The sequence below is a fragment of the Sipha flava genome, unplaced genomic scaffold (genome assembly GCF_003268045.1).
Source record: "Sipha flava isolate LNK unplaced genomic scaffold, YSA_version1 176_pilon_pilon, whole genome shotgun sequence".
In the NCBI taxonomy this organism is placed as follows: Eukaryota; Metazoa; Arthropoda; class Insecta; order Hemiptera; family Aphididae; genus Sipha; species Sipha flava.
The window spans coordinates 850,615-871,734 of record NW_020272062.1 but is presented as its reverse complement, the minus strand read 5'-3'; the positions used below and the strand labels follow the sequence as shown (position 1 = coordinate 871,734).

General features: G+C 29.4%; 2 protein-coding genes across 2 annotated transcripts; both read left to right on the top strand.

Annotated features, from left to right (window-relative positions):
• The first annotated feature begins 1,002 nt into the window (after positions 1-1,002).
• On the top strand, positions 1,003-4,775 carry LOC112680380 (odorant receptor 43a-like). The gene is made up of 8 exons (XM_025550463.1): positions 1,003-1,454; positions 1,550-1,797; positions 2,212-2,320; positions 2,413-2,509; positions 2,645-2,749; positions 3,144-3,299; positions 3,465-3,699; positions 4,671-4,775. The coding sequence occupies exons 1-7, from the start codon at positions 1,003-1,005 to the stop codon at positions 3,531-3,533; spliced, it is 1,236 nt and encodes a 411-aa protein (XP_025406248.1). The 3' UTR covers positions 3,534-3,699; positions 4,671-4,775.
• Positions 4,776-13,060: 8,285 nt separating this feature from the next.
• Positions 13,061-15,728, top strand: LOC112680402. Its single transcript, XM_025550488.1, has 7 exons — positions 13,061-13,512; positions 13,634-13,894; positions 14,530-14,622; positions 14,704-14,800; positions 14,898-15,002; positions 15,081-15,236; positions 15,553-15,728. Exons 1-7 carry the CDS (start codon positions 13,061-13,063, stop codon positions 15,619-15,621), a joined length of 1,233 nt encoding a protein of 410 aa, XP_025406273.1. The 3' UTR covers positions 15,622-15,728.
• The last annotated feature ends 5,392 nt before the right edge of the window (positions 15,729-21,120 follow it).

The following is a 21,120-nucleotide window of genomic DNA, read 5'->3' as shown; positions in this document are numbered from 1 at the left end:
TTATTTTAAAAAACCTACGATTAAGATGAAGTTAATGACTAAAGTGATTTCTGATGTGGAACGGATATTGAGCCGAAGTATATTATGTGAGTAAATGCGTATAGTATATATATTGTCTGAAAATATCTGCATTGGGTCGAGAATGGAAGATATTTACCTGAGAAAATTTTTTCTTCATTATTATTAAAAAGTATATTTACCACCTATATATAGCACAATTCATTTGTTTGTCTTATATATTTGAGATAGGAGAGAGGAAAAATCTCAAAAATAGATTTATTTTAGATTAAGACTACATGCTGTTTATAAATATCTGAAAACTATAGAAACTTATTTGAAATATATTGAACAATATATTCCATGGGCCATGAGGATTTGAATATTATCATGTAGAATTTAAATTTAAAAAAAAAAAAGTTACAAACAGCTCTTTAACAATTAATTAACAATTAATTTCATCGAATAAAGTAAATCAGCGGTGTTACATCTATCTCAACAAGGTAGGTTATTAAGAAGTGGGAAATGTTTCATATGTTTGGGAGAGAAAATCAAAATAAATATTATCAGAATATTATTATATCTGATCCATTATAATATCATATTGTATTCAAATTGTATATTGATTATGGTCAGAATTATATATATTTCAATAATATAACTATAATATTAAGTTGTCGTGTATTGCTCATTTTTGTTATGATTTGTGCAGTCTATAATTTTAAAACAGTCAAAAAATATATATAATTCAATGGTTGAATATAATATGGATATAATATTATAATGATTAAAGTCAAATAACGTATACTTTGGAATTTAAAAATATATGTCAAATAGGTTTTTGAAACAAATTCATATAAACAGAAATAAATATGTCTTGACATACGTTTTGAATAACATTACAATAATATCATCTGCAGTGGTAATCACGTTGTGTGTTCGATAGTAAATTGTTTTATATATATATATATATATATATATATATATATATATATATATATTATCATGAAATTTCTCACATTGGCCTACGATATTCTCCAATGGATTGGTGTGTTCCCTCAGTGGATCTGGTCCAAATGGAAATTGTGGGTTTACAGCATTTACCGAATAATGATTTTTGTAATGATCGCCTTGTTTACGGTGCTAATGACCGTTCAGATGTTCGTGGCTACAGATCTGACCATATTGGCTCGAACCATAGACATCTGGACCATGTTCTTGTCGGGTCTGTACAAATGGTCTTGTATGTCGCTGTTCCATGAAAAATTTGTAAAGCTCAAAACGAAACTAATAGAAATACAGGTGCAAGGGTCGGTAGCATTCGGTCGTCGGTCAGCTGATATCTTCACGACCAACTACTTAAAGCAGACGCAGAAAGTGACTTTCGGATATATGATGAGCGGCCTAGTTGCAGCGGGTTTCTTAATAATGAGCCCCTTGTTGACCTATCCAAAGGGGTAAATCGCATCATAATATTGATTACTAAATCATCTAAGTCTGGTGAACCAATAACGAACCTAATCTTTGTACTGTAATATTTTTATTTTCGCAGAGGTCGGTCTGATTTTGAATATTATAATGACCCACGAAGTTACCCATTGAGTTGTTGGATGCCGTTCATGATAGACGAACGTTGGATGTTCTGGACCATTTTCATAAGTCAGTCCATTTCGTTAATAGTTGTTGTTTGTATGTATTTGGGAATCGATTCATTCATGTTTGGCGCTATATATACTGTTGGTGGTCAAATCGAACTATTAAACTGGGCATTGAACAGCATCAAAAATTCATTGGAAGAAAGTGAGTATGATAAAATAAGATGGATAGTTTAAGATAAATAAATAGATAATTTATAGTCAAATAAATTCGAAAAATCTATTTAGTCGTAAGAGAATTTTATAAACATTGTGTTATAATAAAACAAAAATTTTTAATCATTTAAGACTCGATTTAAAAAGTTTAATACACGTTTCTTTGAATCAAGATTCTTCAGAAGGGCTATTATTATATTATTGATATATGAAAAATCATAATTTTTAATGTAAATTTAAAATGATTTAATTACGCGAAAAATGTTTAAAAAATTAATTAGGAAACGTACTTGAAATATTGCATTAACAATCCAGAGTGATTCAATTCTAATAATGATAGTTCTTAATACGAGTATAATAACCATAAGTGATTGAATATTTTAAAATGCAAACTATTTTTCAGTCGGAAGCTCAACGTCCACGGATCAACTTATACAGTATACTGAAAAACAACAAATGAAGTGTTACTCGATCCTTCGTCAATGTGTGAAACATCATATTTTGATTCTCAAGTATGTATACTCATCATTATATTCGATAATCTTAATACCTATTACGTATTAATAATAAACAACTATCAATCGATTCTTGTTCTTTTTTGTAGTTACATCAAAATGGTACACACACTGTTCAGTTCTTTGATAATCATTGATTATTTACATGGAATAACATCGGTGTCATTTGCGCTGTTCCAGTTAACGGTAAGCTCAATTGAAACACACATATCCCGCATTAAAATTATAGTAATTTGTGCGTGTTTATAATGCGCAATTAACGTCATCGATCCGTCAGGTCTACTGTCTATATTAACACTGAGTTACATGATGTGTTTTCAGATCAGCAGAGGCATAGGCGAAAAGATTAGTGTAATAAGCTTCATCGCTTTGAGTGTATGGCATCAATTCCTCAACAATTTTTTCGGCGAATTCATCATACAAAAAGTAATATAAAACAACTTACGAACAAGGACGTATTTAGGGAGGGGGACGAGGAGGTACCATCGCCCTGGGCGGCAAATTTTTTTTGAATTAAGGAGTAACAGCATTTTTTTGTAACCAAAATGCATCATCCATTTTCATTCGTCAATTAAAACATTTTAATATTTTAAGATTTTGCATAACGACCACACTGTGATTTTTATTTTCATGATGATATTATCAGAAGTAGACCGCGTAAAATCCATAAGTAATAAATATTATTTTTATTGAAAATTGTATAAAATGTGTGTAGGGGTGGTAATAAAACTTTACCTGGGGCGTCAAAATTCTAAATACGTCTCTGTTTACAAAGAAATATAAACTCATAACTTTTGCGTCGTGTTCGTCACGATTTCAGCAACTGAGTGTTAGCGTTGCGTTGTACCACATCCCGTGGTGGCGTGCGGGCAAAAGCGTGCGTCAATTGTTGTCGTTGATGATATCGAGATCTATTAGACCGACATTCATCACGGGATTCTATATGTACAAGTTGAGTTACGAGTCATTCATTTCGGTAAGATGATGCAATGAATCGCGCGCGCGTTTCCATTCATCGGCTTTTTGACCAATATTCGAGTATTTATTTATTTTATTTTATTTTTTTTTGTGGCCATAGTGCTTGTGTGCATAATATACAGATGACAGTATTACATATTATTTTATAAGTATTTGTTTTCAGTTCGTTAAAGCTTTGTATACGTACTACATGGTATTGAGACGTGTCAACGCGGAAGATAAAAACGCCTGAGCCCGTAATCAAGTCATACGTGGGTTATTACATTCGTAACGATTACTATGAACAACACACAATCACACATCGCACATATATTTTAAAAATAAGGTGTAAATAGTACACATTTTGTGGAACTCTTTGTGACTTTTTCGAATTCTTTAAATTATGTTCATAACAACAAGTAAATATACTTTTTTCATATATTTTTTCTTAAACGATATATGCTCATATACTGTTTAGTTTAAATATTGTATGATTAATTAGCATAATGGTGTTCACATGTTCCTATATTATAGCTAAGAAATGTATTTTAACATATCGTATTTTGTACATAAACGTATGAGTGTTAAAATACATTTATATTGGGCTTATATAATTTGAGTATGATTTTATCGATATTATTTATTCAACAAATAATTTACACAATTAATTAAATTAAGATAGATAATTGTAAATATACTATACATTAACTATATGCATTTAACTTCCAATGAACATTTATCATATCCTACACAGAATGTTATGTAATTTAATACTCCAACTAAAATCAACAGTTAATTGAATTCTAAGGCCAGTTTATTATCAGTATTTCACTGCATATTTTTTATGATTTATCATTCTATGTATTTATTATAAAATTGTCTGTTATGGTCATAAATTATATATCTTAAACAAAAAAAAATACACTTTCCATGTATAGAATTTCATGGTGAAAAAAATTGAAGAATATTATTTTATATATTTTTGAATTCAAAATATAAAACTGAAAAATACTTCGATCTGATGCATTATTGAAAATAAGAATAACTGCAGATTATCTATTTTGATTGATTTTAATCTAATATTTCAAGTTTAATCTTTAGCAGTGTTATGTTTTATCCATATCAATTTATCTAGACATATTTCTATCTTTTATCTTATTTTATAAATGGGAAATAAGTTATCTGAGTCGTTGTTCAAAATAAATAATGAAATCATCTAGATAAATTTGTTTAGATAAAATATAATTTTTAATATTTTTTTTATATTTATAACGCAGTGAAGAATGTATCGATTTTACAATATGTGTTATTTTTATATATATTTATTTATATATTTTGTGTTTGTCATCATCTTTTGGAGAAGTAAAAGTGCTTAAATTTTAAATTTTAGGAGTGTTTTCTGGTCGGAAATTATACTAGCTGGTTAACTGGTGGGAAGCGGAATGGGTGTTTAAGCGTCAAAAGTAAAAAAAAAATCAATATTTTCAAATGTTTCAAGAATGACAAAAAAAAAGTTAATGTAAAACAGAAATAAAATTATAGTAAAGTGTTTGTTTATTTGTTACTTATACGGCACATAATATTAGTTATTTTATATTTTTATGAAAATGTAAAATACTGAATACTTATACAAGTAATCATGCGCAATTTCAATGAAAAAGCTGGAAGTGCTGAAGATCTTCTATCTTTGTCATGTTCCATAATGATTAGAGCACCCACAATCCGTAAAGTTCAACAATTACTAAAATATTTAGTAAATAATTAAATATTTCTAAATATATATTGTTCACATCTTTTTTTATGTTTATTCCACGTAAGTAGTATAAAAATGCCGATTCTATGACATGAGGAGGAGTATGAGCAAAATACAATTGCCAATTCTTTAACATAGTGATTATCATAGATAGTGATGAGAAGTTTACACTCCTCCTACCCACAGTATATTTGCCGTCACCATCACTGTACCCCGACCACCCACCGATGTTTACGTCTTTATCAGTTTTTGATAATAACCAGATTTGTTAATCACTTGATATCAAATTAAAATAATCATGTATGATAACATAATTAATATTTACAATAAGTATTCCTATAATAATTCATATAATAATTCATATAATTATCGATATCAGTTGTGATAATACTAAATGCATGTCATTACATTTTTTTGTCTACTTATATTTTTTGACTCCCACACTACCTGTACTTTTTCCGCTAGGTTTTAAATATCAAATAATTTGTAAAATACTTTTTCTTTTTTAAGAATGTTGGATTTTTGTGTATAATTTAAACAAATATAATATGGGAAATTATAAATTGAATTTTTTGAAATAAGTAGACCGTATAGAAATTTTTATATGGCCTTGGAATATATTTCATTGAATTAAGATTATATTAACATTAGAATACAGGATTACAATAATCTTACATTTGTAAGGATTTAACATTCCAGTCTTACAACTTATACAAACATATAATTATGTATTTATTAATATTATTTTTTTTTATTTTCAAAGCTTAAAATATTAACTATGCTGAAGTTTTGATTTAAAAAATAAATTTATCATTTTCTGATACCAACTCAATTAATATGTGTTACTTCGACTTTGATTCCTTGCTAAAATTGTTAAAAAAGTATGCCAGTGATCACTGCTAAGTTATTGAAATGTTCTTATTATTATAATAAAATTCCGAATAGTAACATAGTTAAAATAATGTTAAATTTTCTAAGCACCAATGCCTTGAAGAAATGTTGACCTTTTTGATTCTAAACTCTGTTGGGACTTTTGTGTAGTATTTATTTACATTGTTATAAGTATATTGTACTTATTTAATAGTAAACAAAACATTAACGGAATATATACTCAATTTTTAATGCCATGACCTGTGTATAAGTACATATAATATTTATCACTATAGTTAAAAGTACCTACTATCCACGTGCAAGGCCGCATCCAGGGTGTCTGAACCCCCCCCCCCTTAATTTTTTCAATATTTTACGAATGTTTAAAATACTTATTTATTTTTAATAAGAACATAAATATTTTCAGTCAAAAGTGTCTTAAGCTCCAATTAATCATTGACTGCTTTTATTTATATATCATAATATCATATGAAAATATGATATTAATTTTAATAAAAGAAGATTAAATATTTTTCTGTTTTATTTTTAACCAATTATCAAAAGTTGAAATCTAAATTCAATTAAATATACAATATACCTGTTTTGGACCCCTCCCGAAAAAAATTTCTAGATACGGACTTGTCCATGTGCAAAACATCTAATTCTTTTAAAAAAATCTAAGTTTGTTGTACATGAAAAATAACTATATCATTTAGCGCATCGTTGTCAAAAAGAAATAATCCACATTTGTTTATTTTTATGTCTAATAAATGTAATGGTTCGTGAACTTCTTTTCTTGATGTTGGTAGCTTAGGATAAAAATACATCCTTGCATTGAGAATATTACTTAGAATGATTTTTAAATTGTCTGAAATCAAATCGCCCTCGTTAGCATACTTAGATAATTATTTTCGTATTATTTTTTACGGTTTTTTAGCTATTGAGTCCATAGTTTTGCTTTTGTAAGAATTACTAATTTGTTACCTTTTTAATATGTCATCCATTGCATGACTATGGTCAAAACAAGATTTGTCTGTATTTATTAATTGGGCATTTTGACCATCAATATAAACTTTTGCACTACATTTATTTATAACAAATCGCCTTGAATTTTCATTTTTTTTTAGATGTATGATATTTAAAAAATTAAAAATTATTTAATAATAACAGTTGTTTGCCTTTTTCACTCAACATAATTGATACGAGTACATTTTCGCTCATTGTAATTTTGTATATTATGATTAGTATAGACGGATATATAGGACACACTTTTAATTGACGTTACGAGGAGCTTTGCGCCGTATCTAGTTATGGCGGAAGGTTAGTAACTTCAAATTGTCGAAATTTTAATAAATTTCAATATTATTTAACAACAATTAATTTCTAAGACAGCTTGGTGCAAATTTCACAAAAACTTCAAAATGTTATAAGCTTTGGAACGGTATACTCCATTTTTTCATTAAACTATTTGGAGGGGCCGCTATTCCATCTTGTGTGCGGAAAAACGAAAATAAATTTTAAGCGATTAATACATGATAAACTGACAACAAAAACTGATTACGCCGCTTTACTACGTTTATTTAAAGCGTTCGATAACAATTTTCGTTATTTAACTGTCATAACTTATTATTTATATGTAAATGTTGGTACTAATTATTATTATCATAATTTATTGTATAGTCGTCGAATTCAATTAAGTCATTCAAATGTTATTAACGTTTTTTATTATTTGTCGACCATGGATCTCAAATTTTAATACAGTTATTGTAAGAGATTCTTGTATAGTGTTTGTTTTTGTATTATCCGTTATGCCTTCTTATTCAAATGTCGAACTTGTAGACATGCATTTTATTTATGGTTTGCATAATGGAAATACTCGAGCCTCACAAGGAGAGCACGAAAATCGTTTACCTGGTCGGCGCGTTCCTGCCCCAGCCATGTTCAGTAGAGTCCACCAAGCTCTGAAAGAGCGAGGTACTTTTAGACGATCTTTGAGAGAAGGTGTACATAATGTATATTTGGAAAGGGAAATCTTAGATGAAGTAAATAGAGATCCAGAAACTAGTACACGTACGCTTTCTCGTCAATTTGGTGTTCATCATTCGACTGTTTGGAAAACTATTAATAGAGCAGGTTTATACCCATATCATTTTTAAGAGTTAATGGTTTAAAGAACACAAATCATCAACAATGTGTTCAGTTCTGTAGATGATTACTTCATAATGAAGTTGAGGATTATGATTTTCTTCAAAGTATTACTTGGACAGATGAGAGTACATATACAAGAGAAGACGTGTTTAATGTTCATAATAGACATCATTATGCTCAGGAAAATCCACGCTTGGTACATCAATAACATTTTCAACACAGATTTTCGATCAATGTGTGGATGGACGTCATCGGTGGTGTGTTAATTGGTCTATTTTTAGGACTTCCTTGGACGGTAGGTGGAAATACATACCTAAATTTTTTTTCAAAATTAACTACTTGGATGCTTGAGGACATAACTTTAGTAGTCAGGAGACGCATGATTTACCTACATGATGGGGCCCCACCACATTTCTCAGGAGCAGTGAGACAGTACTCAAATGAAACATTTACTTCTTGGATCGGCAGAGGAGGCACAAATCTATGGCCTCCGAGGTCTCCAGACCTAACTCCATTGGATTTTTTTATTTGAGGATACCTCAAAAAATGAGTCTACCGTATGGAAGTCAATTTTGAAGCAGAACTAAAGCAGAGAATTCTTCAAGCTGCTATTGAAATGCAGAGAATAATGACAGCAGGAGTAACTAGGATTCAAATACGTGAGAGAACACGGTGGACACTTTCAACAGCTTTTGTAATAAATTTATATGTGTAAACTAATTTTAATAATATTAATAAAATATACATATGAAATAAAATTTACATCAGTTTACCACGTTTTACCGGTTTCGTATTTATCAATTAGAATTAGTTTTGTTTTTCCACACATGATGTGGAATAGCGGCCCCTCCAAAAAGTTGAATGAAAAAAAAGATTTAGAGAAACTATTTGATTCTCTACCAAACAACTGCATCAAAATGGTTGCTGGTGACATTAATGCGCAAGTTGGTAAAGAAAATTTTCTTAGGCCAATTATAAGCCAAAAAAAGCTGGCACCTGGAATCTAACGATAATGGGCTTAGATTAGTTGGCTTTGCAGAATCTAAAAACCTCACCATAAGTTGCACTTATTTTCCCAAAAAAAACATTCACAAGTACACGTTGACAGCCCCAGATTGTAAGACAAAAAGCCAAATTGACCATATAATTATTGACAAGCATCACCGAATATGCATAAAGAATGTCAAAAGTTATAGAGGCGTTGATGGGAGACTCAGACCACTTCTTAGTAATTGCAAATCTTTCATTAAAACTATCAACAATTTGGAAAAAAGAAACGACAGTTTAACACAATGCATAAACTAAATAGGTGTAAATTAAGAGATCAAAAGGCAATCATAGAATACCAAAAAAGAATTAAAGAAGGTTTGAACTGCTGTACTTTAGTACAAAACGAAATAAATAACGTAATAAATTTGACTCAAATAAAGGAATCAATAAATAAGGTAGCAGTAACACTCCGAGATACCAAAAGAAAAAGTAAGAATCACTGGTTTAATGATGAATGTCAAGAAGCGATAATGAAGCGAAAACGGCAAGAGTAAAAATGATATAAAACCCTTCAAACAAAAATATAGAGGAATACACAGAGTCTCGTACGAAATCAAATAAATTAATCAGAACAAATAAAAGATCATCAGAAAAAACCAATCTAAATGATATTGAAGCATATAGGAAAGACTCGAGATTGTTTTTTGAAAAGTGTAAATCAGTAAAAGACGGTTTTAAATCTCGTACCTACCTTATAATTTATGACGGAGGTAATCTTGTGTTAGACGCTAAAATTATCGTAAATAATTTCCAATTATATATTGAGAATTTACTAAACACTCCAACGCACCATGAAATAGACAATGCAAATAGAAATTGGGAACAGGATGAAGACCAAATGTATGTTACAGTTGAATCAGACATACCAGAACTTTCTTTGAAAGATATTAAGGCAATAGTAGAGTCCTTGAAGAACAATAAAGCACCAGGAGAAGACAATATAAATGTGGAATTGCTTAAACTTGCGAGGCGGGATCTCTTGAAAAACTTATATAAAACCATCTTAATTATATGGAAGGAAGAAAAGTTCAAGAAGGATTGGAATACAGTTGTTATCTACCCGATATACAAAAAAGGGATCCCAAGAAAGTAAAAAATAACCGGGGCATATCCCTTTTAGACACTGCTTACAAAGTCCTGTCAATGGCTATTCTACATAGACTTGAAAAGTACTCGTATTTATCAGAAATAATAGGCGAATACTATAATAATAATGTTTACGTCGATTTGAGGCATGCACTTTACACGATGGAAGGATTTTCGAACAGTTTATTGAATAGTTTATGTTTGTTATTTCTGTAAATTAAATTGTAAATAAAAATGTATAGTAATGTTAAAAAAAATAAAATAGAAATTTTGTTTCTTAAAAATACATGTTTAAACTATGTTATTACATAATGTGTAATATTAATAAAATAAGATAATAATTCATAAGTAATAAATAGTTAATTAGTTTAATAATAATAATTTTGATTGTTTGTTTCGTGGTGTTTAGAAGAAAAAAAGTACGCACAGTTAGAAAAAAAAATTAATTAAATTAAATTTTTTAATTTCTTAAATTCTATTTAGCTCTAGTTTAGTCAATTTTGGGTTTAGGACACAAGTTTATACATCAAAATGGCTTGAAAAAAATTGACGAACCCGAATATGATATTCAAATTACGGGTTGTCATTTAAAAAATGTAAGTTTTATTGCGCATGCGCAAGATACACGAGTTAAAAACATTGTAAGTCATAGAAATGTACGATCCTTTAGTCTAGTTTAATGTCTCGCAAACAGAATTGAAAAATATTTACATGGTAATGAGTGATAAAGTGGCCCCTGCTTTTTGGGACACACGGTATATATATATATATATATATGTTACCGGAAATGTTGACATTTAGGAAAGGATGACAATTCCTAGTAGCGGAAGGAAATGATATCATTGCCTAGTATATGTTATCATTTCCTTAAAATTCCAGGCAATGATGCCATATTTTTTCATACATGTGATACCATTTTTTTTTTTTTAATTTGATTTAATTAGACTTAAGATAATTATTTTACTATATATAAATGTTAATTACTAATATTATAATAAAATAATAAAATAATATAATAAAATAGAGTAGTTTTTTTTTAACTTTTTTTTTATCAATTTGATTTTTATAATTTCACAATTTTTATATTTTACATTTTATTTTTCGTAGTTACTCAGTTTTATTTTCACATGGCAAACCTCCATGACATTAGAATTACAAATTCTAGATGCCGATCTGCAAGCACACCTGTTCGTCTTGCATTTTGTTTTACATTGAGATTGCATATCAATTATGTCTATTTGTGCACGTGAGTTGTATGCTGAATGCAAAATTGGTTTGGAAACAAGACCTCTTTTTGGGTTAGATGATTTTTTATGACAGTCGGTACAAAGACTCAAAAAAATCATTATTGTTTCTTTTGTTATATTACAATACTTTAATTTTATTTCAGCCATCATGCGGTCGCGACCACCGTGACCGATAGCTATATGCGTAGAGTGAAGAATATCGAATAGCTCTTCGTTTTTAACGTAATAACGTATACCGTCATTATCATGGTTCATGGCCTTAATTAAGCGCTCTTTATCATTTATTAAAATAACATCGTACTTACGAATATTTCTATAATCTCTCTTGCATTTTTTTTTAATCTTGGATAGTTTTACATCTTCCATACGACGATCGTATTCCTCATTATTCATGAACGATTTGTTGTCATCACGCTTATCGCCAATTAGTAATAAAATTGCTTTATTAAATTCATTTCGCATTTTATTGAGATCCATTTTTAACAAACGCACTGAATGTGTAAATAACAAATACGTACTGTACTAAGAAGAACACATTACTAAAGGTGGTATACTGCATGTACAGGTTAGGGACACTTTTAATAAAATACATAAAGATTGCGATAAATATATGCGATATGCGATAGATATTTTCCACACAACCATTTTATCGACGGGTGACGATTACGGGTTTTAGTATGTCGCCGCTACGAGTTAGTTATCGTTCTAATAGTTATATTGTAAAGCCGGTCCCACATGACTTGTAACATCATGAGTTCCAATGCTTTCGTCTAAGAAAGTAATGAGTGATAACATTGCCTAATAAACTACGGAAATGATGACAATTCCTAGGCAATGATATCATTTCCTTCCGCTACTAGGAATTGTCATCATTTCCTAGGAATTGTCATCCTTTCCTAAAATGTCAACATTTCCGGTAACATATATATATATATATTTGATGGATTTTTCTGATAATGTGTTAACGAAGTTATGGATTTTACATTGAAATATACCGAAAATATTATATAGAATTGGTATTAACATTTTAACTCCAAATCTAATGACCGTAGTTTTCAAATTTATTAAATACCTATTTATCCACAGAGAAATTAAAAATTATTTAATTATATATTTTAATCAACTAATATTCACCATGCACTCTACACACTTTACGAATGTGACCGGCTTAAAAATTATACGAGTTTGCGGCATGGGATTATACCTAAAATTCAAGAAAACTTTAAACTAATAAATACTGATTTGATCAATAATTAATATGTTGTGTTCGAATTGTGTATCGATTTCGGCCGAAATTATATATTTTTTAATAATATATAAAGTTATTGTGAGCAGTCTAATTTCTTAATAACTATTATGAAACTTATAATTTTGAAATGCTTAACAATATATTACAATATACTCCAGTGTTTGTATACATATTTAAAGATATTATGCTATATGAGGTTTATAACGATTAGTCAAGTAACGTATAGTTAAGAATCGTAAAAGTTTGTGTAATATATTATGTATGTGTTTGTTAACACGTTATAAGTTTGTCACAATACCATCACTTAGAGTCGTATGTGTAACTCACGTTGACGTTTTATGTTCAACCACTTACTTTTTTAATATATATTTGCTATCATGGATTTTTTAACATTGGCCTTTGATATTCTCCAATGGATCGGTGTGTTCCCTTCGCGGGAATGGTCCAAATGGAAATCATGGTTTTACAGCGTTTACCAAATAATGATTTTTACAATAATATTCTTGACCACGATACTGATGACCATTCAGATGTTCGTGTCCACAGACTTGACCATATTGGCCAGAACCATAGATATGTGGACTTTGTTCTTGTCGGGTCTGTACAAATGGTTTTATATGTCGCTGTTCCACGAAGACTTTGCAAGACTTAAAACGAAACTATTCGAAATACAGGCTCTAGGGTCAGTAGCTTTTGGTCGTCGGTCAGCCGATATGTTTACGACCAACTATCTAAAGAAGATGCAGAGAGTAACTTTTGTACACATGATGAGCGGCACGGTTGTGATTGGTCTCACAATTGTGAGCCCTTTGCTGATGTCTCCGAAAGGGTAATAATACATTTAATATGTTAATTAAAAAGAAAAAAAAACTTGTGTTATATTTTTTATGAATTCGATCTTTCGAACATAACATGGTTAGAACTTTATAATGTTACATTCTCATTCCTAGTGACCGATCCTATGTTGAATATTACAACGACCCAAAAAGCTACCCGTTTAGTTGCTGGATGCCATTTACGGTAAACAAATCTTGGTTATTCTGGATCATTTTCAACAGTCATATCATCTCGTCAGTGATTATTGGAACTACGTATTTGGGTATCGATTCATTCATGTTTGGGGCTATATACACTATCGGTGGTCAGATTGAATTATTAAACTCATCTATAAATAGAATAGGAAACTATTTAGAAAAAAGTGAGTGTAATGAATATATTCATATAGGCTCTCTAAAAAATAATATATTCCAAATTATAGTGGGAAATTATTCTAATCATAAGTTTTTTTTTTAAATATTAAAACCAAAAGCTTAATTTTCTGGGTGTGGAAATGAATGGAAGCTATTTGTATAATTTACCAATTATCTACCATGAAAACGAACCTTTTTGAATAGTCAACTTTTAATTTGTAGTTTTAATCATGAAATGTATGATTTTTTCACGCATAAAGATGACTACACTTTTTTTTTGTTGACAATGTTTTTTCTTTAATATTAAATTCACATACAAGGTCAAATTTAGATTTTCTTTTTGAGAGGAGGTTCTGAGATATTTAGTATATTTAAAAATTTAACAAAAAGAAGAGTTATTAATTTTGTTGTAAATATAATAACCGATTGCGGTTGATCGGGATGGTATAATTCGATAGTCGACAAAATACATATTGTTATCCAAGCATAGTAAAATATTAAAGAAATTTCGGGGGGGGGTGTCCGGATCTCATGAACCCCTCTTAGATACGGCCTTAGTGTTAATCTAATATACACATATTACTATTCTAAAAATTATTAAATTTATCAATGCTTTTAAGATCAGTTTTTTTTTTTTCATAGAAAGTTCGTCGGACACGAGTCAGCTTATGGGGTACACTGAAAAAAAAACAGATTCGATTTTACTCGATCCTCCGAAATAATGTGAAACATCACATCTTTATACTTGAGTACGTATATATAACTAAATATTTGACTATCAAAATACCTATAACATATTAATAAATACCGTATTTTATTCCTTTTTGTAGTTACATTAAAAGAATACATAAACTTTTCACTTCGCTTATAATCGTGGATTATTTACATGGAATAACATCACTTTCGTTTGCTTTATTCCAAATAACGGTAAACCTAAATACAGGAACACGCATATTCACTGTTCTGTATTATAGTCCGGTTTTTGAAGGAATTTAATTAGTATAGCTATGTGTTATATTTTTAGACTAGCAAAAACCTAGGCGAAACTATAAGCATAGTTAGCTTCGTTGTTGTGAGCGTATGGCATCAGTTTCTTAACAATTTCTTCGGCGAATTCATCATACAAAAAGTAATATAAAACGATACGCTGCTACTTACAAAGCAATATAAATTTAAAACTTTTGCGTCATGTTCGTCCTGATTTCAGCAACTCAGTGTTAGCGTTGCTTTGTACCACACCCCATGGTGGCGAGCTGAAAAAAGTGTGCGTCAGTTGCTAACCTTGATGATGTTAAGATCTATTAAACCTACATTCATCACAGGATTCTACATGTATAAATTGAGTTATGAGTCATTCATTTCGGTAAGATGATGCAATGAATCTCGCAAGTGCGTTTCGGCTCGTTTGCTTTTTGACAAATATTCGCGGTGTTTTGATCGCAATAATAATGATTCGATCAGTACCGTCGTTATCGGGTAGGCAACTTAGAAAATTACCTAGGGTCTCGTATTTAAAATAAATTTGGGGACCAAACATTTGTCAAGTTAAAAAAGTTAAATATACGGTGTAAGGAAATTATACTGATTTTGTCTAGGGTCTCGCAAAAGCTTGCGACCGCATTGGTATCGATGATAATTGTGTGATATGATTCATATTTATTTTATTTATCCGTTTTTAGTTTATGAAAGCGTTATACACGTACTACATGGTTTTGAAACGTGTCAATGCAGAAGATAAAAAAGTTTGAACTTGGAATCAAGCCTGCTATTGGAAACGATTGCTATATTATATATTGCTATAATGTTTTAAATATAACACAATAATAATGCATCACAACTATTTTTAAGGTAAGGTATATGGTACACTTCTTTCAAGCACTTTAATTTTTATTTTTTTATTTTTTTGAGTTATTAAAACGGTATTTATAATAATTTTTTATTTATTAAAAAATTGTACAATCAATCAACATAATTATGGTCACATGTCCCTGTTACAGAAATAAGTATTTGAGTATCTTGAACGATCAAATCGATCAAGCGAACTATCAACTTCAATATTATACAAGAATATAATATATACTTAACTATGCTATGATTATTACTAATGGTTAGATGTTTATATGATTCATTTATTGTTTTTATAGAATAAAAATTATTAGTAATTCAATGTGTACATATTATAGTATACATATGTAAAATTTCTTGCCACAGTTAACATACAGCCTAAATTACTGAGCATCTTAAATCATTGAACCATTCTGTGACTATACAATATTAATTATCTGTTATAAGGTCGCTAATTAAAATTAGTGGTATTATTACGTGATATTTAATATATTATGATGTACTATGTATATAAAGACAGAAATTGGAAAACAAATTTTTAAACATGACCCTTATAATTACTCATAGATTATACTGCAGCAGTGTATAGAACATAATATTATAACACATTAGGTTAATACGTCCATATTGATACATAGTTTGCCACAATTGGTTTTTTTTTTTTATATTTTGTTAATATAATTATATTCCAATACACCACACAGCCTCGATTCCGTTCAACGTCAATCTTGCAGTAATACAGTATATACACGTTACAGGCACACATAATAGTTAAATATAATAGAAACAACAACTTATCAACAAATTAAAGTTGATTATCGTTATTTTAACTATTTTCAGAAAACGGGACATTTTTCCTGGACAAAAATTGTCCTGAGAACAACGGGATGCATGGTCAACTTAATTCATTTTTTAAGTCTTAAATCACCCATAATTTTTTAAAAATATCTTGATAGTATACAGCGTATATGTAGTATACTCTATCGGAACACCCCTACATGTAACGAGTAACCTAATTGTTGGGATTAATTGTAATTATACAAAATCACAATAAAAAAAAAAACATATAAATATTATATTTTTTCTCCAGAACTGTAAAAATGTAATGCATTATTATTATATATCCATTCAAATATACAATGTGTAATCAATAGTTGAAAACACTTTGTAACTCTACACATATTAAATATATTTTAATTATGTTTTTTTGGATACCAAACAAGCTTTGTCATACACTTATTACACTAATTAAACTAATTTTAGGCAATTTAATTTCGCGCATGCGCATAACAACTTTTTTTTTTAAATAACATTTCCCCTTTTTGTCTGGTAATTATTTTGACAGGTATTTTTTTACTAATATTAATGGTTAAACCAACTTCCTTAGTTAAAAATTAGCTGAGTTATGAATTTTTCAATAACCCAATGGGAATTTTGATTGTCCCAATAACGATTATTTTGTTTATTTATAATCCCATTCTTAGTAAATTTATAATCATCTGTCCACAATTTGTAATTTAAAATTATAGGACTGTTTTATAATTCAGTAATCAATCAAGAAATAAATGTAATCCTACATTTAACATCATGTTGACATGATGCAACTATTTCAACTAAGTATCTTAATATTATTAATATTATTATCTTATATATTACATTTAAAAATCCATAACTCAGAATTTAAATGACCTAAAATTAATTTAATTAGTGTAATAAGTGTATGTCAAAGTTTGTTAGGCATCCAAAAAAACATAATTCAAATATATTTAATATGTACAGAGTTACAAAGTGTTTCCAGCTATCGATTACACACTATATTATGCTCATATGATTTCTTTGATTGTAGAAGAGTAAATTATTAAAATATTTTATACTTTTCTGTTATCCAGCAGATGCCGCGATATTTATTAAAATATTTTTTATGATAGATGAAGAAACCTAAAAAACGCCTCTTTGAAGAAACTTTAACCTTCTGAGGCACGCCATAGAGTTTAAATATCATGACTAAATTGCACAAATTTTATTTTTTTATAGTTAGGAACCAAATTTAAGAGTGGTGCAGTTAAAATCGTGATCTTTTTTTTTTAAGGACCACCCTAGTACTTACACTACATATATATATACAGAGGTGGATAAGCCCATAAGGAAAAGGGATTTTCCATGTGGGTCCTCGCTCGGGTGTCACCGGTTTCCGCCAAAAATTAGCTTTCCGTTTTCCACCAATTATAAATTATAGGATTTTAAAATTTGGGAACCTCTTAAAGTAAGTAGATTTTATTTGATTAATTCATGGTGGAGGAAAATACAATCTCTTGGTTTATCAAACGAATATAAAGATACGAATTCCGAAATTGGCAAATGGTTACGATACACTTTTGGTCTTTTGTTTCTTAATGCGCAGGAAGTATCAGATTGTTTTTCATATGATTTTATGAGTGTTCGTCCTGATAATAACTTATTAACTAAATACTCTGATTACTTGGTAGATAATTACATAGGAGACGATTGTAAGTATCCTCCATCACTATGGGCTGCATTATCAGCAAGTTTGACTCGGACAACGAACGCGTGTGAATCTTTTCATTCTTTATTCAAAGACAATTTTTATAAACGAACACCGCATATAATACCATGGATAACTGTACTTATAGAAAACATTCAAACATTGAAACGTATATGTTACTTTAAAAAGTATTAATGAATGTAAAATACCGAGAAAAAATATTATTGAAAATCGTAAACGAAATAAAGAATTAATTTTAAAATACCATAAAAATGAAATAAGTAGATAGGAGTTCGTAAAATTGATATCAAACCATTATGCTAAATGAAGTTTAAATGAAAAATGCAGGCAGTCAATAAAGGTGCAATGACATGTTGTTATCAAAAAAATGCAAATACATGTTTTATATTTATTATTTATTATAATTAGTAATTAGTATTAAGTAATATAAATTTTTTTACAATAAATTCATTTTGTGGTATTCTTTCATAAATTTAATTAATATAATATTATTTTTTATTGCAATTAAGACGCCCCCCTCCCATGAGAGTGATTATTGTTTAGTGGCGATCTATCACAACGAAAAGTTATATAATTAATGAAGTGCAATTCAGAGTTACATATAGCAGGTGAAAGCCATGTTTCAGTAAATATAATTATATCAAAAAGAGAGGTAATTTATTGAGGAAATTAAAGTGTTAATTTTAGAAACTATGCTCCTAACTTTTTGATAGTAGAGTAACAGGCTTGAATTAGTGACTAGTCTTTTTGAACCGCAAAGAAGATGATAGTTGGTTGACCCTTATAGTATTTTATTATCAGATTTGGCTCACCTTTTGATAACGGATTCCGTAGATCATGGAGAAATTCTCGCTTAGAATGGAAGGCTATAATAATCCGGAAAGTATATGTCCGGACCGTATAATCCCGGAACGTATTTATCCGGACTGTATCTAGCCAGAATCAAAAATTAGAAAACCGTGTTTGCCCGGAACGTATTCATGCGGACCGTATTATTCCGAAATGTATTTTAAATTGCCTATACTAAACAATTTTAGGCGCTAGTGAGTCGTCTTTGAGGAGCCTCGCTATAGCATTTATTTAAGGGAGCAACATTTAGGTAATTTCTAATCACATCATCGCCACCTGAGGTCTATATGTTGGTTGAAAATGATTATTAGTGTGTGTGGCGTCAATGCGGATACCACTTCTTTCCGCACCATCATCCAGGTAGTCGTTCATTGTAATCGTTTATCGGGCTGAGACCCGATTGAGCACGGTTGCAATCAAACAATAGGAACCCAAAAAGACCTAAAAAACCACACGATTGAGCACGAAAATGGGTGCGACGTTGCCGCTTTGTACTGTAGAATATTATTCGGTGCACCATTTTACTGTGCATTCAAGATTTATAATTATTATGTAATTAAATTTTAAATTTGTAATGATTATTTCATAATTTAAAATATTTATGGCTCAGGTTTCCTAAAAGAAATAACTCTCCAGTAAAAAAACGACAGAAACCTTTTTTTTCGCATTTTTTATGTTGTTGGTGTATAAAGCTCGGTACGTCCATATTATTACAAAATAAAATATATTTGAGTATAATTATTTATAATTAAAAACCTTTTATTGGATTTTAATCACATGTTATAATTACATTTTTTTTTTTTTTTACTAAAAAATAGCTCTCATTCAATTATCATGAAAAAAGTAAACATTTAAATTTTTCCCATAAATACTTATTTTCAACTTTCAATAAGTATTTAAATAGGTTGTCAGCATTTTTAAATTCAGAGTACTCACGATAAGCCTTTATAGTGGTATTTTTAACGCACGGTAAAGTCAAGGTGCACGCGACAGTTTTCGAAATATCGCGCCATAATTTTATTTTATAATTATATTTTATAATTTTACTGCACGACACTCGTGTGTTGTGCTCTATTCATTTTAATGTACTTTATAACAAAACGAGCAGTAAAATTAAGGCGCGGTAAAATAACGCTAGTGTGTTACCAGCCTATAGTAAGTTTTCAATCTGATAACGTTGTACACAATATTTTATTTTTACCGTGCTCAATCGGGTATCACCGAGTTATCGCAGTATACCATATTTGATGAATTGTAGTTATCGAAAATTAGGTACCCACGTTTTAATGTACAACAATAGTTAATTAAAAAAAAAAAAAAAAAATGTTAATAGTTTGCAGTGCAATGTAATTTGTACTATTATTTTTATTATTTTGGTTCATGGTGGTCTCTTATTCCCTTTATGAAATTTTTTTTTCTTTTCGATAAAGGAATTTTAGTTTTCATTTTATATTTGGAATTCATTTTTCTAATTACAATAACTAAATAGTCTTTACAGAAACAAACAGGACTCGAAATGAACCGGAACTACGTTTCGGTTTACGAAAAAAATTTTTTTAGCGTTCCGGTTCGTAAAAACAATTACGTTTATCGTTCCGGTTCAAACAAATTTTTAGTGTACCAACCATATTTTGGTAAAATTTAAATATTTTGCAGAATTGTTCATTGTAAAATATTTAATAAACGTCAAACTACCACCATGCACAAGTACATTTATTGCTTATCTATACGATAATCGCCGTCCGCCTATAGTGTATTTTAGCTTTATTTACACCAGTGGTTCTTAAACTGTGGTACGCGTATCCCTTGGGGTACTCGAAATTTTTTAAGGGGTACAAGTCTGGCCAACAAACCTTTAAATCTAAATTATTTATGTGGAAAAAGTTATTCAAGTTTAAAAGTAAATATAGAAACAAGTAAAATGTTGAAGATGATTTAAGATTGTACTAAACTAAATTAGAACCCAATATTGATCAACTGTATCAACAAAAACAAGCTAAACCTTCTCATTAATTTTTTTTGAAAGTAA

Excerpts from the sequence above, each read along its gene's own strand:
- LOC112680380 (XM_025550463.1), top strand. The coding sequence starts at position 1,003 with ATGAAATTTCTCACATTGGCCTACGATATTCTCCAATGGATTGGTGTG. Across the intron at positions 1,798-2,211 it reads CAAAAATTCATTGGAAGAAA|TCGGAAGCTCAACGTCCACG; the intron begins GTGAGTATGATA and ends ACTATTTTTCAG. Across the intron at positions 3,300-3,464 it reads GTTACGAGTCATTCATTTCG|TTCGTTAAAGCTTTGTATAC; the intron begins GTAAGATGATGC and ends ATTTGTTTTCAG.
- LOC112680402 (XM_025550488.1), top strand. The coding sequence starts at position 13,061 with ATGGATTTTTTAACATTGGCCTTTGATATTCTCCAATGGATCGGTGTG. Across the intron at positions 14,623-14,703 it reads CATCACATCTTTATACTTGA|TTACATTAAAAGAATACATA; the intron begins GTACGTATATAT and ends TCCTTTTTGTAG. Across the intron at positions 15,237-15,552 it reads GTTATGAGTCATTCATTTCG|TTTATGAAAGCGTTATACAC; the intron begins GTAAGATGATGC and ends ATCCGTTTTTAG.